We start from the raw sequence: 17,602 nt of genomic DNA, 5'->3' as shown, positions 1-17,602 counted from the left end.
GCTTGCAACAGGAAATTAAAATTTATTTCTTAGCTTTATGACAAATCAATGTTCTCTGTAATCTTAGAAGTTCAGTAAAGGGGCTTCAGTCTCTAATACATGCTATATACCAGGGTGGGGAGAACAACTGCCTTGGGCCTCTTGGCTCCCCTTGGATCAATGTCTCTTGCCCTTCACAAAACCTAAATTTGTAGAGGAGGCCCAAACAGAGGCTGTAGAAAAGGAGTGGTGCAGAAAGAGGGAGCATGGGAGAAATAGGAATTGCTGTCCCATTACATACTTTGTCCTCCACTCCAAAGTCAGATGTTATTGCAACTAGTGACAGTACCACCACTATTTCTGCCAGTTACCTCTTCCTCTTCAAATCGGTCCAATGACCTGGAAGATGGGCAGAGAGTGGGTGAAACACACAAGGTAGGTAGGTAGGTAGGTAGGTAGGTAGATAGATAGATAGATAAGGTAAAGTAAAGGTAAAGGTTCCCCTGCACATGCGTGCTAGTCGTTTCCAACTCTAGGGGCCGGTGCTCATCTCTGTTTCAAAGCCGAAAATCCAGCGCTTGTCCGAGGACGTCTCTGTGGTCATGTGGCTGGCATGACTAGACGCCAAAGGTGCACAGAATGCTGTTATCTTCCCACCGTAGGGGGTCCCTATTTTCCTACTTGCATTTTTACGTGCTTTCGAACTGCTAGGTTGGCAGAAGCTGGGACGAGTAACAGGCGCTCACTCTGCTACACGGCACTCGGGATTCGACCCGCCAAACCGCCGACCTTCTGATCGACAAGCTCAGCGTCTTAACCCACTGAGCCACCGCGTCCCTGAGATAGATAGATAGATAACCTTTATTGTTATTTTTTTACTATGGGCACAATGGCACATTAAAAATGAAATTTAGTTGCTTGCTCTCAAAGTGTACACATACATAACAGACATTTAAACATACTATATACAACAAATGTATAGATCTACACCCTTACATATAAGCAACATATACATATTAATCACTGTCCATCTTGAATACATAACGGAAGGAAGAAGCTTTAGAGTTCACAAGGTTAATACTGTATGGAAGATAACTGTGACAATCTGGATGTTCTGCTGTGGATACCACGGAGCCTCCTCCCAGAAGGTAACAAGGAAAACAGGTTGTGAAGAGGATGTGTAGTGTCCCAGATAATCTTACGGACCCTGCTCAAGCAACGCTTCTGTGCTATGTCCTGGATGGGAAGGAGGGAACTGCTAATGATCTTTTTGGCCATCCTCACCACTCTCTGCATCGCTTTCCCATCTGAAGCAGTGATGCTTCCAAACCAGACTGTGATGCTGTATGACAGGATGCTCTCGATTGTCCCCCTTTAGAAAGTGGTCAGGACAGGGGAAGGAAGATGTGCTTTTCTCATGCGACACAGAAAGTGCAGGCACTGCTGTGCCCGCTTCACCAGTCACTCACTATTGAGCGACCAAGCCAGCCTACTCGTTAGCTGCACACCCAGGAATTTGATGCTGGTAACCATCCCCACAGGTGAATCATTAATGCACAGAGAAGTGTGGCTGTGCCTGCCTTTTCTGAAATCGACAATGATTTCTTTGGTTTTACCGGTATTTAAAACTAGGCTGTTTTCCTAGGTCTCTTCTCCAGTGCTTGGTATTGACCTTCTTTTTCTCTTTGTTGGACCAGCAGCAGGGAACAAGTAGATATGTGACCCTCTTCTTTTTCTCTGCCTAATGCACTATTGGGAGATGCCATATGAGTGATTTGCCTTTGGGCTAGAGCAGGTATGTTCAACCCGCAGCCCATAGGCTGCATGTGGTACAGGATAGCTAGTAATGTGACCCCAGAGCATCATAAACTTTCAACATTATTATATAATTTATATACATTAATTATATATTTTGTATGTAGTACAAGACAATTCCTTTTCACTCAATGCAGCCCAGGCAAGCTAAAAAGTTGGACACCTATGGGCTAGAGCAGTGTTTCTCAACCTGTGGTCTGGGGACCCCTGGGGCTCTGCAATGTCACAGGGGGTCCACAAAGGCTTGAAGAAATGATATGATTTAAATCTTGAGTTAGGTGGTCCATGGCCACAAAAAGGTATTTAAAGAGGGGTCCATGGTGAAGAAAAGGTTGAGAACCACTACACTAGAGAGTTCTATTTATCCCTGTCTTTTTTTAAAAAAAATAATGTTATGGTATTATATATGCTTGAACTTCAAGTCTGTAGAATTTGAAAGCCAAAAGTAGCATAGTTTTCTTTAACTTTTGCTCATTTTTAAAAATGTGTTTGTTTTCATGTTTTTGTTTCTGACAGTTTCCATGATTTGATGAAGCACTATCAAATGTATTCCAGACTGGGAAATGGCAGCATTCATCCACCAGTTCAATTAGAAAACTAATTTATCCAAATAGAGGTAGACTGTAACATTTTTTTAAATTGTTAAAATGTATTTTAAAGAGGAGCTAAACAATGACAACTTAGTACCAATAGAAGAGAATATATATAGCTCAAGGCTGAATTGTGATCTCCTTGGTGCTCTCTGAGCTTGGGTTTTTTTTTTTTACCTGCAGACGTTTCATTTCCTAACTAGGCAACATCTTCACTGCTAGAAGGAAGTAAAGTTTGTTCTCTGTTAATGTATAGCAGATTGCCCTTTCAGTGTTAATGGGAAAATTGTTTTCTTCTTGGTAGTTCCTTGATTAGGCTATTGTTCATTGATTGATTGTCTAATTTGGTAGGTCCTTGATTAAGGAATTGTTAATCCTGAGTATTAACACCAGGCAAATAATCAGTCACTAAACAATATCCTAAATAACCAAGCTCAAGGAACATCAAGGACTCCACAATGGCAATCTCTTTGTGATAAGGCAAATACCCTACAGCTTTCTTTTCTTAAAAAGTATTCAAAACTAGGTGATCAAATACTATTTGATTCCTCTTTACTGGATTTGTCCTACCAATGCCATTAGATGATTTAATTGATAGTATTTATGTGTTGCGCGTAATTTATGTTGTTGCCAAACAATGAGAGGTATGCATAAACATTTATGGATTTAGGAAATTTGAGGGTAAGTTGGATTAGGGAAGTTTAGGAGAATGGGAAATTTTTCAATAACATAAACTGCCATCAGCATATAACAGATCTTCCTGTTACTCCCCACAGCCAACAATATAGTCCAAACAACAAGGAAAATGCCATGCACTCTCCCAGTTATTACCAACTGAGAAGCTTATTTAATATTGAGATAGGTTTACCCTATTTTGCTAAAACTTTTATCTACTTGTGCAGCCTACTCCCTTAAAACTATCATTGTTTGATACTCTGGTAAGCAGAATCAGTATGAAAACTGTTATTTTAAAAAGAAGAAGATTTAAGATAAAGATTAAATAGAATGTAAATACAGTAGTTTTATCAGGACAAAGTTGAGCAGCCTTTTCCAATCACATTTATAGATACACGAACAGAATACTCAGCTAGGACAGCAGTCTTTTGAGAACTGGTTCACATATCTGGAATTTGGCTGGATAGCAAACAGTATGTTCAGATTAACATGTTTTTTCTTCCACATATCAAGAAGCTGAAGAAATGGAATGATTCAGTACTAAATGTTGAATAAACCAGTAACCTGTAAAGTTGGAGAATTTACAGAATTTTTTCCTCTTAAATATATGTATTGTACTGTAATTTTACATGAATGTACATATATGTTAAAGGCTAAGCCTTCACTTGAAGGATTTATGGTTGCGGGCAAACATAATTTAATGGATCTTAACCCAAGGTTGTTTAAATCAGAATAATGTGCCATGAAAATAATTTTATCTTAGCTAATTCTATATTCTTGGTATATTATTTCCTTTTGTTAAATTGTTTTTTATTAAATTAGTAGATGTATCAGAATAGCATAAACAAATATAAACACAATATTATATCTCCTTCAGCTGTAGTTGAAAAATAAATCAGGCTCTTGTAAATGTCATTTGTATTATAAAACAATTATACCACAAAAACAATAGGTTTAGCAATAATCTTGCTAAATTGAAGGTTTGTAAATTATTGAAGCTTTTTCTGAATTATTGATCTTTGGATTTCCAATTAATTAACCTCTGTTTCTACTTTTAGTGCATATATATTATAAAGTCATTTCTCCATTAACAACTTATGGCATCTTTAAGAGTCATCCAACTACTATTTTGTTGAAATAATAGTATTGAGATTAGACTTGATCCCATTTAGTGATGGCTGGATATAAAGATGCTATAAACCATTAGTGAGAAAATGGCCAAAAATGTTCTCTGTTGTTAGTGCACTAATATTAGTCTTTAGCACTGCACTCATTCTATTTTAACCTCTAGCAATTATTTCCATTTACCTTAGTGTTGAATTAATTTCCACAATTGTTCCACTTGTAATCTTTTAGACTCTAGGTGTAAGCTTACCTAACACTTACTTCTCCCAAAAAGTCAGAACACTTAGATAGCATAATTGCAAAACTTTATAATTTGCTTCAGTTTAAATATTGGATTGACTGGTGGTTAAGTATAAAAATAAAATAAACAATGGATTTGAGAAGTCAATATTATGACAGAACATTCTTTTATTGTTTAATTTCCTTTCTAGTCTTTCTAAATGTATATTTTTCATACTCGTAATTTATTTAATAGATGTTTTATAACTGCTCACCTGCAAATAAAGGTTCTTGAATTCAAATTCAAACTATATTTATGAAGCCTTTGTACCATCTTTTGTATGAATCCATTATACCCAGATTTATTATAAGATTTACTGTTAGAAGATTTTTTTTCCATGATACAGTTCAGTTTTGTCTGACCAACTTTTCTTGGTACCGCATTTGGAAAGAGACTATGGACTGCACTGTGAATATCTGTTGATACAGGCACTCTTTTGCTGTTCCCCCTTTCTGCCCCAGGACCATTTAAAAGTGTAACACCAGCTAAAATGTTGAGCAATGGGATGATGAATATATGAACTTTCAGAGATAAAATTACATAACTGAGACACTAAAGTTGTTCCCTTTTAATATACCTCCTCTTCAAAGGTAATAAAACAATAGAAGTCTTATGAAAATGCTTGGATCAGAACGTGGTGTGGTAGAGGAATGGCTATCAGAATTCAAGGTGAGAATTTTAAAAGGTGAATATGTTTTAATAACTTCTATGTTTGGCTGCCAGATCTGAAGAAATTTTGTGTGATGTCACTGTCAATGACTCTGCCCCCATTTCTTTCTTTGCAATAGCTTGCTGAGGATTTATAGATATGTTTTCTTTCTTAGCTTGCAGTGGTGGTCCAGAGTACATATAACACTAAGCCAAAATATGGATTGCTTTTGTTTTGCTTTTTGCTTAGTGTGATGTATGAATCTCATCGATGTAATTTGGGTCACTGCAGCTTGCTCAATGAACCATGATAAGAAAATTCAAACCAATCTTGATATGAAACATGTTCTTCTTGCTTCTTTTTTTTCCTTAGGCATTACCTGAAATGCAGATTTCCAATTATGCAGCAACGCTTCATCGGAAGAAAATATTAGTGCCAGCTCTTTATAAAGTTGTTCAAGATCCAAATAATGAGGTATGAAACAATGTGATTGGATGGAAATTTGTCATTAGATTATGGAACCTGCAAGGAGCCTTGGTGGAGCAATGGGCTAATGCCTCCTTAAGTAACACCAGCTGCCTGCAATTAGTGCAGGTTCGCATCCCACCAGGCTCAAGGTTGACTCAGCCTTCCATCCTTCCGAGGTAGGTAAAATGAGGACCCAGATTGTTGGGGGCAATTAAGCTGACTTTGTAATAATGCCGCTTGGGGGTGTGTGAAAGCCCTAATAAGCAGGCATATACATAGAATGAAGGCTACTGCTAAGATTGTAAGCCGCCCTGAGTCTTCGGAGAAGGGCGGGATATAAATGGAATTAAAATAAATAAATAAATAAATAAAAATATTTCAGAATAGCCGTGGAAAATATGCTCATGGTCTTTGGCCTGTTTTTAAAGGAAAAATGCAACTTCCCCTTCCTAAGCATGTTTTTTCAATGCTTGGAAAAATGAAGTGTAATTCTCTTGGTCAAGGATTCTCAAAGAGTCAAGCATGACCTCTTGGGTGTTGTGTGCAACCTGGGAAGAGGGAGGGTCTCATTCCTATCCTGCCTGGATACACGTGGTCCTGATTGAGCTTCTGGCCCCAGGACCAGGCCATGTGCAGGATTCAGGTCCTGGGGCTCTGCTTTTGCTCTTAGCAGACCTAACCATCTATATGAAGTGTCCAAGGCAATCTGGCAATGATTGTCTAGCCTCTTCTTGCTGTTGTATTTTTAAGGTTGTTTCTTTCTGGATTTCTTCCTGGTGGGCATCATTGGCTCATTAGTATCCCAGATATCCTATCGGCACATTGGCCTGTCTCCTTTCATAAAGCATGATCTTCCTGTGAGAAATAGAAGAAGTGGAGAACCCAAGCTGCCTGGAGTAGGCATATAAATTACAAAATTACATGAGCCAAGTTCTTAAGAATTCATGTGTTGCTTGTAGGAATCTTTTACTCTAAGGCAGGCATGTCAAACTCGCGACGTCATGTGACGTTGTGTGACGTATCGGAGCTTTCTCCCCATTGCCGGCAATGGGGTGGGCGCAGTTTCGTTATGATGCGTCCGGCCCGTGGGCTGGCAGTTTGACACACCTGCTCTAATGAGTCAAACTTTTCTACAGCAATCTTATGCCAATCTGCTCTTTGTTCCATTGCTTTTTGGTTGGATGGTTGACCCGACTTCTATGTTAAAACACTCTTCAACATGCGACTTTGAAAGCAGACTTTTAAAATCCCGTTTAGTTTTTAAAATGAACTTAGCATTGTATTGTTCTGTTTTATTGTATCTCTTAAGAAGTTAAATGTGATGGTTGTAATCTGCTAGAATCTTTATAAGGTTGTAAGAAAGATATACAATGTAAGTACAGTCGGAAATAAAAATAGATGTATTAGAAAAGATAATTTTATTTCAAGTGTATTTACTGACCTGAGTTACTTTTGCTTCTTGTAAGACTTGGTAGATTTTAGTTTTCAGTCTATTTCCTTTTTTATCAGGCTTTTTAAAGTGATTTTATAAAATAGCCTGGTAAAAGCAATTTAATGAACAATTTATTTGATACAAAACAAAATGTTAACAAGTAATAAAGGGTCAAAATCTTTTCTGACAAATCTGTAGGCTGTATAAGAGTAGGACAAAGGGATACAATTGCACCTTGAGGCTGGTAATAAAATGATCAGGAAATACAGTACTGTATCCATTTTGAATGAGTCGGATAAATTGCATCCCAGAGTATAAAAGAAACTTGGTAGTGTTCCAGCCGAGTACTGTATATCGTCTTTTGAGAAATCCTGGCGTATCAGTAAAGTGCCAGTTCTTACAAACTAGTTAAAACAGACATTGATAGTTCGGAATATTCTGTAGTACATCATAAAGCAATATATCTCTAAATCAGGGCTTCTCATCCAATGGTATGAGTGCCGTTGGTGGTACTTTGGCAGCTGGTATGCGACCATCCTATACAAGTGTAGTGGGGGAGGGGAACGAGCTGAAGCGGCGGCACTACCGCACAAGCCTGAGGGAGAGTCAGCTGCAGTGCACGGCTGTCGGGGCTCTACGGAAGCCGCAGGATTGGCGCCCGCGGCCACATGCTGATTGGTACTTCCAGCAGCCCCAGAAGAGAAAAGGAGGAGGAGGAGGAGGTCAGAGAGAGGAGAGGATATAAAAGGAGGAGGTTTTTGGCGGGAAAGGGATAGAAAAAAAGACAACAGGGAAAGAGAAGGGGATGGAGAAAGGAAGACGGAGCAGAGTACAGAAGAGGAGTCAGCTGGAGCTGCATCAAAGAGAAGAGGAGGAGGAGGAGGGAACAGAGGAGAAGATATAAAAAGAGGAGATATTGGTGGGAAAGGGAAAGAAAAAAAAAGATGACAGAGAAAGAGACGGAGAAGAGGAGAGGCTTCTTTGAGAAAAGCAAAGGGAGAGAAGGGGATAGAACAGTGCAAAGGTTAATGTCAGAGAAACAGGCACAGGTTTCCCATTAAAAGTGTGGTAAGTGGGTGTACAATAGTCCTCAACCTACGACCACAATTGAGCCCAAAATTTATGTTGGTAAGCGAGAAATTTGTTAAATGAGTTTTGTCTCATTTTATGATTTTTCTTGCCACACTTGTTAAGTGAATCACTGCAGGTGTTAAATTAGTAGCAAGCTTGTTAAGTGAATATTTGCTTCACTGACTTTGCTTGTCAGAAGGATGCAAAAGGAGATCACGTGACCCTGAAACACTGAAACCATCATAAATATGAATCAGTTGCCAAGCATCCGAATATAAATCATGTGACCCTGGGGATGCTGCAATGGTCATAAGTGTGCAAAATGGTCATAAATCACTTTTTTCAGTGCCATTGTAACTTCAAGCAGTCACCAAGCAACCTATACTTTATCACTTTTTACTTTTTTCTTTTTTCTTTTTTTTGGTCATTAAGTTTTCAAAACCTTGCTAGGCGACTGGTGGTACTCGAATATTGCCATATCTTAAAAGTGGTACAATCTGTGAAAAGGTTGAAAAGCACTGCTCTAAATACTTTGAAAACAATGCAAGTTTTAATTGGAAGTCAGCAGAAATTTTTCCCCAAAAAGTTCTATTAAATTAATGCCTCATTTTTATTGGATAACGTCTTTACTAAATGGTGGGAATACGTGGATATCTTAATTGCAGGTAATAATAATATGTTAAAGTATCCCTTAACATTCAGATCAATAATCTTAATTAAATTTAGGTTAAACATGGCACAACAGTAAGCTAGCTCAAGAACATAACATAACTAGTTCAAAAAGTGTATCCAAAAATATTGATCAACACTTCTTCAGCAAACTAGATGGGAAATATTAAATGAGATTCCTCAAAGTTTATTTGCTGGATTTGACACACTTCTTATTTTTTAACTTGATTAAAGAGGTGGAAAGAATGCTTATCAGGTTGGTTGATGACACAAAATTGGATGAGTTAGCTGAAAACAGGAACTTTTGTTTAGTTTTTTTATTATATAATCATTGACAGTGTACCAGAAATAAAATTCAGAATACTTGTGATGGTTCAGACAAGTAATCTGAAGAGACTGAAATTTAACATAGACAGATGCAGAATTCTTTAATTAATGGGGATACCTGGCTTGATAATGATATTCTGAAGTCTTAGCATTATAGTTTACTATAAACTATATTGGCAGAAGCAAACTATATAAACGGTATAATCAGAGTCAGTCAGGTCCAAAGCCAAAAATGACAGTAAAATCCAGTCGAGTCAATCCTTTATTGCATACATCTAATGGACAGAGTCTTGCCAAACTAAAGCTATAACCTGCTAACCTACTAGATTTATGCTGAGAGATTCTAAGGCAGACATGTCAAACACAAGGCCCGGGGGCCAGATCCGGCCCGCGAAGTGGTTTCATGTGGCCCCTGAAGCCATCCTGGAAACAGTGAGGGAACGGTCCCTGCTGCCTTGGCCCTGGCCCAGAGACCCTCCTTCTGCCAGAGATCCCCAGATCTGTCTCACTCCTGCCCAGGCCCCCATAGGCACCCTTGATGCCAATGATGTAGAGCTGGCCATGCCCACCCAGTAGGCCACACCCACCCTGGCCATACCCACCCGGCCCCCCGAGGGCAACCACAATGATTATGCGGCCCTCAATGAAATTGAGTTTGACACCCCTGTTCTAAGGCATGGTTAACCTGAAATTCTCCCCTCCTTCCCCATCCAATGGGGAATATGCAGTCTCTAATCTGGTCCTCTCTTTAGTGATATTTACTCCCTTTTTCCTGGGAAAGCTCTCTGTTGCCAAAACTCCTATTCACTGATCCTCCGTGTGCACATTGCATCTCAGAGTCATAGACTACAATGTGGCATAGCTGTAAAAGAAGGGAAAATACAACCAACAAAAGTATTAATTTCCAAAGCACCGAAAACATCTTGCTTTGATACTGTGATCAGTCCCATCTACACATTTAGGCATACTGGAAGAGGTCAGAAAAAGGGATGATGATGATGATGGACCAGAAATTAAGTCTTGTAAGTGAGATTGAGGGAAATGCTGTGTGTTAACTTTGAGAAGTCAAGACATGAGGTTATAGGATGTATTAGAATAGTTCAGATACCTGAAAGAATGCAGTGCAGTAGTTGGTCAGAATCTGTCATTTCATACTTGAAGACATCAAATGAAAGACTTCTTAAAAGTTCATTTGATGTGAAGGTTTGGCAAAAAACATGCTCAGTATAAGAGCAGTTTGTTCTGTACCAGCCTGCTACCGGCCCTGCAGCAAAAGCAGGGATGACCCCTTTACAAACGGCAAGAAGCTGGAATAAAGCCTGCCAAATTTATTCACATAAAACAAGAGCAAGACAAGACACCAACCATAAAACACGAGCTAAGAAGCAGGAACAATCCAAGCGGTTGCCTTCAGCAAACCAGCCCTCCCACACATTCCCCTTAAATACAGTTCAGGGCGTGGCCTCTCTGAGCCTCCTTCCGAGGTGCCCCATTGCCTCCCTCTGTTTACTCCTGACTGACTGCCTCCTGCGTCGGGCGTCCTTGAACAGGGCCAGCTGTGGGTCATCTTCATCCACGCTGTCAGGCTCACACAGCTGGGTCTGCATCGTGACCAGATGAGAGGGGCCTTGCTGGGGGCTCTCATCAAGCTGTCCAATCCCCTCACCAAGCTCTTCAACACCCTCCTCCTCTGAGTCATCCAACCCAACTGCCGAACCCACAGGCTGACCCTGAATCACAACACAGTTCATCAGTGGAATCGCTTACTAAGACAATTGGTAGACCATCTTTCATTAGATATGTTCAGGAGAAAACTACATGGCTCTCTGTGTGGGATGCTTTAATTTAGATTTCTACACTTACTGATGGTTGAATTTTTAATTTTAATTTAATTTAATAATATTTATATACCGCCCTTCTCCCTGAGGACTCAGGGCAGTTCACAGGGCAGAATAAAATACTACTACTACTACTATTTGATGTCCTAAATGATCCTTTCCATCTCTAATGATTCTTTTGGTAATGTGCCATTATTAACATTGATCGACATCCGTGATTAAACCACAACAAATATTATTTGTCTCCTCCAGTTTCTGGAACCTGTCTGCCACCAACTGTTTGAACTTTACCGTAGTTCTGAGGTTCGTCTCAAAAGGTTCACATTACAGTTCTTGCCAGAACTCATCTGGGTTTATTTGCGTCTTACTGCCAGCAAAGATAGGCAGAGCAATGGTTGCATCGAAGCCCTACTTCTAGGAATTTACAACTTGGTAAGTAGCACTACAATGAAAATGCACTGACCTTCTGAATCGATGCAGCTCAAAACATGGACAAGCCATAGGCTAGTCACCATAAATAAAATCACATGCTCACTATTTGACAGCAGCCCTTAAAATACAGAGTATAAATTCTTGTTGATTTTCAGTATTAAGCAAAACAGGAAAATGATCAGGCTAGGCTTCAGACTTTTCAGGAGTAAAATAAAACTGAACCCTTCCTTCTGAGCATTACTCCCTGAAAATCCCAGGCCTTTCTTTGCACGATGTCTTCTTCAGAAAGGCCTATTTGTCTCTCTCTGATCATTTTTGATATCTCACGGACAGTTACCTTTTCTGAGTTGCCAGACTGGTTGTTCTGATGAGGTTTCAAAGAATATTACTCTGCTGGTTAACTTACCAATTTTTGTATGTGATTTGTATGTTAATGTTTCCTGTAAGTCACCGTATGTTTTTAAACATAACGACAAAATAAAATGGAATAAAGTTGTGGAAAGCCCGCTGCTCTACAAATTGTATCCTGGTCTGTTGTTAAAACAAAGTCTTCATCTTCCATTAAAAGATTATTCTCTTAGTTTGTGAATGTTTATTTTGCTGGCTTTAAGATGACTTAATTATATGTATTAACTTACCTTTCCAAATGTTTTTATATTACTGTAGGAAATTGCTGACAAAGATGGGAATAATAAAATTTTATCTTTTACTATCCCTTCCTTATCAAAACCTTCAATTTACCACGAGGTAAGAATACAGTCGTATTCTTAGGCTTCTGATAAGAAAGTAGTTTGAGCGTAACAGTTATTTCTAAGAGAAAGCTGTCAAATTAAATTGGACTTTCTAAACTGTGTACAATAATTAGACCTTCCTTCTTGTTAGACTTTATTTGTGGTATCTTGAAATTATGCCTAAATAACATTGTCACCATTTTATAATCCCTAAGCCCTCTACCATTGGATCCATGGCTTTGACTGAGGGAGCCCTGTGTCAGCATGACCTCATCAGAGTAGTTTATAGTGACCTTCATCCTCAAAGAGAAACATTCACTGCACAAAACAGGTAAGCAACTGATGTAGTATATCTTACCATAACAGTCCAAATATCTTTAAAAGATAAATGTTTCTTGACTTTGAAGTGTGAGGTAGTTGAATAGAGCAGGAAATATTAGAGTTGTCTATTAGGGAGAGTCTAATGGGTACCTTCCAAACTCTTTAATAATCTGGATTTATAGGCACCTTTGAAATACAGGTAGTCCTCGACATACGATGGCAGTTGAGCCCAACATTTCTGTTGTTCAGTAAGACATTTGTTAAATGCGTTTGCCCCGTTTTACGACCTTTCTTGTTGCAGTTGTTAAGTGAATCACTGCAGTTGTTAAGTTAGTAGCAAGATTAAGTTAATCTGGCTTCTTCATTGACTTTGCTCGTCAGGTGGTCACAAAAGGTGATCACATGACCCTGGGACACTGCGACCGTCATAGATATGAACCAGTTGCCAAGCGCCTGAATTTTGATCACGGGATAAGAGTGATGCTGCAAAGGTTGTAAGTGTGAAAAATGGTCGTAAGTCACTTTTTTCAGTGTCATTGTAACTTTGAACGGTCACTAAGCGAACTGTTGTAGGTTGAGAACTACTTGTGGTCCTGATCTTGCCAAACTCAGGTTTCCATTTTGTACATCATTGTGAATTCATTAACTGAACTCAAATTGTATTATTTTTGTTTATATTTTGTATAAAGAAATTGGAGGCTATTTGTGTTTTTACTTTAATTTTTTTTTGCAATTTTAGTTATTGCCACAGACAAATAACAGGAAAATATGGATTACACATGGTAAGGCAAGACAGAGAAATAAAAAAGATAATGAAGTAAAATAAATCAACAAAAGATAAGCTGACATTTAGTATGTGGTACCTGAGAATTCTAAACCAGGAATCTCCTGATAGCACTAGTAGTTGCAAGAACCTGAATACCGTGTTAATTACTTCAGGAGACACATGAACTAAATGAAAACAAGTTCTCTCTTCACTCGTCTCTTCTCCTTCAGTCAGAACAATTTATATAGCAGGGGGATTATTACATGTGTGCACCAAACAATGTAAAAAGGGCAGGGTAAATAAATGTTAGTAATGGACTCAATATCCCTCATTTGATAGGGGCATTTTCCCCTGTAATACCGCAGAAGATAGAGAATTAACCCAGGAAAAACCTCTTTAATCAGAATCACTTGAATGTTCAGTTCTGCACATCCCAGTGTAAAAAGGACGATGATAAACTGAAGCTTGTCCAGAGAAGAACAGTCAAGAAGGTGAAAGAATTGAAAATCAAGTCCTTAGAAAAACAATTAAAAGACTTAGGTGCATGTTTACAGTAGGTTGCAGAAGAGACGTTGAGAGGAAATGTGATAGCTGTCTTCAGATATCTGAATATTCAAATATTGTACAGGGTTTTGACTTGTTCTCAGTTGTTTCAGAAAATAAGAGTATACTTAATGGCATGGAACTTTAAGGATGTGGATTCAGATTAGACATTTTGAGAGTGAGAAGCTGTAAGTCAGTGGAATAGGTTAAAAATGGAATGGTTTCTTCTCCTTCACTGGAGGTTTTCAGATGGAGGTGGATGATGTAGGGATGATGCAGTGAAACCTGCAATATACAGGGATAGACTTGATGCCATCTTAGGTATCTTCCAATTCTATGGTTCTGCGTTAATAAAATAATTAGCTGGGAAACATGGTCTTCCACCTGAGCCAACTCCATAACTGAAAGTATCTAATCAATTTAAAGATTGATATAAAAAGCACACCGTTTTAATTTTGAATTGGCCCTAATGAGTTTAGATTAAAAAACAAACCCTGTGAGGTTATGCTTTCTCTGGTCTACCTCAGTGCTTTACTTCCAAGCTGAGAGAAAGTCATCCAAGTTTTTTTTGGTCTTAAGAGTAAGTGATGGTAAGTCTTTCCTCTCCACCAGATACCATCTGGGCCATGCATCTATCACTTGAGCTGTAGAGAGAGTAGGTATTTCATCAGCATAGGCGAACTGAGGTTAAATTATGCCCATTTGGGGCATAAGAAATTCAGTGGAGAAGTATACAGCTGTGCTTCCTTCCTTTTTGACACAGAGACAATTGAAGCGCATCTGACTTCCATTAATGTTTTCATGTAATTTCATGATCAGAAGCAGTAATCTCTGATCAGTGAAGAAGTTTGTAAGGTTCACCCAAAGTCAATCCCCAGAGATTGAATCAAATGAAGAAAGATGGTGTATAGGGCCCTTTTCTGGCTGACTCATTATTTTGTCATTAAGTGCTGCCACAGTATACAGTGATTGAATATGGATTGTCCTAAACAATGTCCTGCTTATTTATCAGCCAAAGTCTAATTCTGGAACAACCAATCCAGCAAGTTCCAAGTCCTGGTGTCTTGTGTACAGTTTGCTAACTATACCTAAGAGACTAAATGACTGACAGTTACTAGTTGTAATCCTGATCTTTTGGGGTTTCACAAGCATGATTGATAAGACTGAATAAGGCAGTGTCAAGATTTATCTTTGATATGCACCTGTTCTAGACCAAGCAAACCAATAGAGATTAAGTTTCTGTAGTTGACTTCATAAAATTAATTAATTAATTAATTAATTAATTAATTATTATTGGGACTTATATGCCGCCCTATCTCCTGAAGGTCTCAGGGCAGCTAACAACAATAACATACAATAATACAGAAGTTAAAAGAAAATTAAATTAATGGCCCCTGCAGAATAAATTAAAATTAAAATTAAAATAAGTTTAAAATTAAAGTTAAAAATTAAAAGCAGCACGGCAGTCTGCATACTTCGGAGCACACTTACCATCAAAGTCCACAAGCACACAGAAGCTTGCCTGCAATCATTGAATCTGCAATGATTCCAACTCCCAGATAGTGAGCAAATCACACTCTGCTATGTTCACAGGGAAGGTCTGAGGTCAAAATATTAGCATTTCAGAATGCAAGACTTTTGAGGCATAAGCACAAGCAGCCCAGGTTGGATTTGTTGCTCCCAACAGAGGTTTGCTACCTAGCGATCACTCTTATGTAACTTGGAATCCTCATTTTCTAATCATTACACAGTTGTTCCTGATGAGTGCTGGCAGAGCCTCAGATGTTTGTTTTGACAGTTCTCAGTGATAACATTTATTTGGCACATCTGGAGCAGACACCTTGCCGGTCTTCCAAGCCTGAGTCTGCTATGACTCTCAGTAGAGCTCCAATTCCATCCCGCTGCCTTCCTCGGTTGAAAATATTTTTGTGTTTGGATATTTAATTGTTCTATTGTATCTTCCAAGACTACTATATCAAATCCAAATGAAGTGAACTCAAAAGAGAACTATTTTGTACTTTTTTAAACCCGTCAATAAGAATGATTTTGCAATAGTATATTAACTGTTTCAATCTGTTCCATTTTGTCTCTCTAGGTTTGAAGTGCTGAGCTTTCTTATGCTGTGCTATAATTCTGCTATTGTCTATATGCCTGCCTCTTCCTATCAGTCACTTTGCAAGATGGGTTCTAGGTAAGAATGATGCACTTTATGGTTGAGGGGAATGTTTTTCATTGGCTTTTTCAAATGTTATGAAAAGAAAAAAGGCTTTATACACCCGTGAGACAATATTTGAATATTGACTATTTGCCATAATTTGTCCTATATATGTGTGTGTGTGTTATATGGAGATTCAGGCTGGTTGCAGATGTACAGTGAAATATGGTTAATGAGATGTAGTAGTGGAGGGTAACATATAAAACATACTTTTCAAAACATGATGCCAAATAACAAAACATGGATCATAATGATCATGATGCAAGCTGTGTCCTTTTATATTAGTGCCACAACATTGCAGATACATATGTACAAGATAGAGTTTGTACTGCAACATCAAGATGCAGGTTTCATCAGTTAATCTTCCATTAGGGAAGGATTGAACCAACTTCCCTTATGGAAATTGAATCATATATGTTGTTCCATATCCCTTTTATTGTTATTGTTGTTTTCTGTGTGATGAATTAAGATAAACAGGAGAAAAGTCTGTGTCCCATTCTGAAAACTCAGTTTTAATGAAGATTATCCAAAACAGATCTTAAGGAGCATCCTTTTTTTAAAACCTGGTTAGCAATAGAAATAGGTAATATGTAGTCTACTTTCTAAGCCAACCTGTAATGCAGGGGTCCCCAACCCCCAAGCCGTGCACCATTACCGCTCCATGGCCTGTTGGGAACCGGGCTGCTCAAGCAGTGGGCGAACCTGGCAGAGCTTTATTTGCATATGTGTTAGATTTTTTTGCATGCACAAAACCATCTCCTCCCCCACCGCTGGTCCGTGTAGCCAAAAAGGTTATGGACCATTGCTTTAAAGGATCTAAATAATGACAAAAACAGAAGCAATATGAAAAGGGCCTATACACTCTTGATTGTCATTAGTTTATTTCCTGTTTCATTTCATTTTTTATATGTCTTTTCCCACAAAGATGAATCAATAATTATTTTCTAGTTCTGCAATATTTGTGCCAAGCATATACTGGATCCATGCCTTTAATGAATCCATTCTAAAAATCCAATGATCAGCTTGGGTTACAGGTGGAATATCCTTAGAGGAAAAAGACACTTCAGCGCCATGGTGCTGAAAATCTTTTCAGAGGAAAATTGATATTTGAGTCTAAAGTGTGCGCTCTTACAGCTTTTCTCCCTTTAGAATCCTTTTGGTGGCCAAATTTTAATTTGTTTATTGTTAAAAGGATATTCTTGACTTAGGCTTTGGCTGGATTTCCAATTTTTTTCTTGCTGCAGGTAAATGTTAGGTGGACATTGAAGATTGTTACTTGGATACTTTCCATAATTGTGATTAGATGTAATTTGATTGAGACTGACACTGAACTGCAGAAATAATTGCTGAGAGATTTCAGTGGGAATAGATTGGCAGCTTCTACAAAAATCAAGTTTGTGATGGTAGGATGTTTTCAGGCAAAATTTCATAAGGTAGAAAATATTGTGAACGATAATAGTCACTTTCTACTATGTCATCCCGTGATATTGTAACCATCTTTCATTGTAGTTTTATACAGAGACAGGATTATTTTAGTGGCATGTCTTAATGGTTTATGTAGATATTACAAAATTAAATATATTAACAACCAGAATATCTGTTGTTAAACAAGATGGTTGTTGTTGAATTGTGCTCAATTTTATGAACTTTTTGCCACAGTTGTTAAGCAAATTACT

At 38.3% G+C, this 17,602-nt stretch overlaps 1 protein-coding gene across 2 annotated transcripts in view; it reads left to right on the top strand.

Annotated features, from left to right (window-relative positions):
- Positions 1-17,602, top strand: part of HYCC2 (hyccin PI4KA lipid kinase complex subunit 2) — a 56,541-nt gene that overhangs the window by 24,020 nt on the left and 14,919 nt on the right. The window contains exons 2-9 of one of the 2 annotated variants that reach the window (XM_083350745.1): positions 1,358-1,520; positions 2,311-2,410; positions 5,055-5,133; positions 5,486-5,587; positions 11,171-11,350; positions 12,017-12,097; positions 12,297-12,412; positions 15,807-15,902. In XM_083350745.1, the coding sequence (XP_083206871.1) occupies positions 5,077-5,133; positions 5,486-5,587; positions 11,171-11,350; positions 12,017-12,097; positions 12,297-12,412; positions 15,807-15,902 (632 nt within the window). In that variant the 5' untranslated portion in view covers positions 1,358-1,520; positions 2,311-2,410; positions 5,055-5,076. Of the gene's footprint in view, positions 1-1,357; positions 1,521-2,069; positions 2,411-5,054; positions 5,134-5,485; positions 5,588-11,170; positions 11,351-12,016; positions 12,098-12,296; positions 12,413-15,806; positions 15,903-17,602 lie in introns of those variants that run through there. The other variant, XM_083350746.1, reaches the window with a different exon arrangement.

The sequence above is a fragment of the Vipera ursinii genome, assembly GCF_947247035.1.
Source record: "Vipera ursinii genome assembly, chromosome: 1".
Taxonomy (NCBI): domain Eukaryota; kingdom Metazoa; phylum Chordata; class Lepidosauria; order Squamata; family Viperidae; genus Vipera; species Vipera ursinii.
This window is presented reverse-complemented; position numbering and strand designations above follow the sequence as displayed.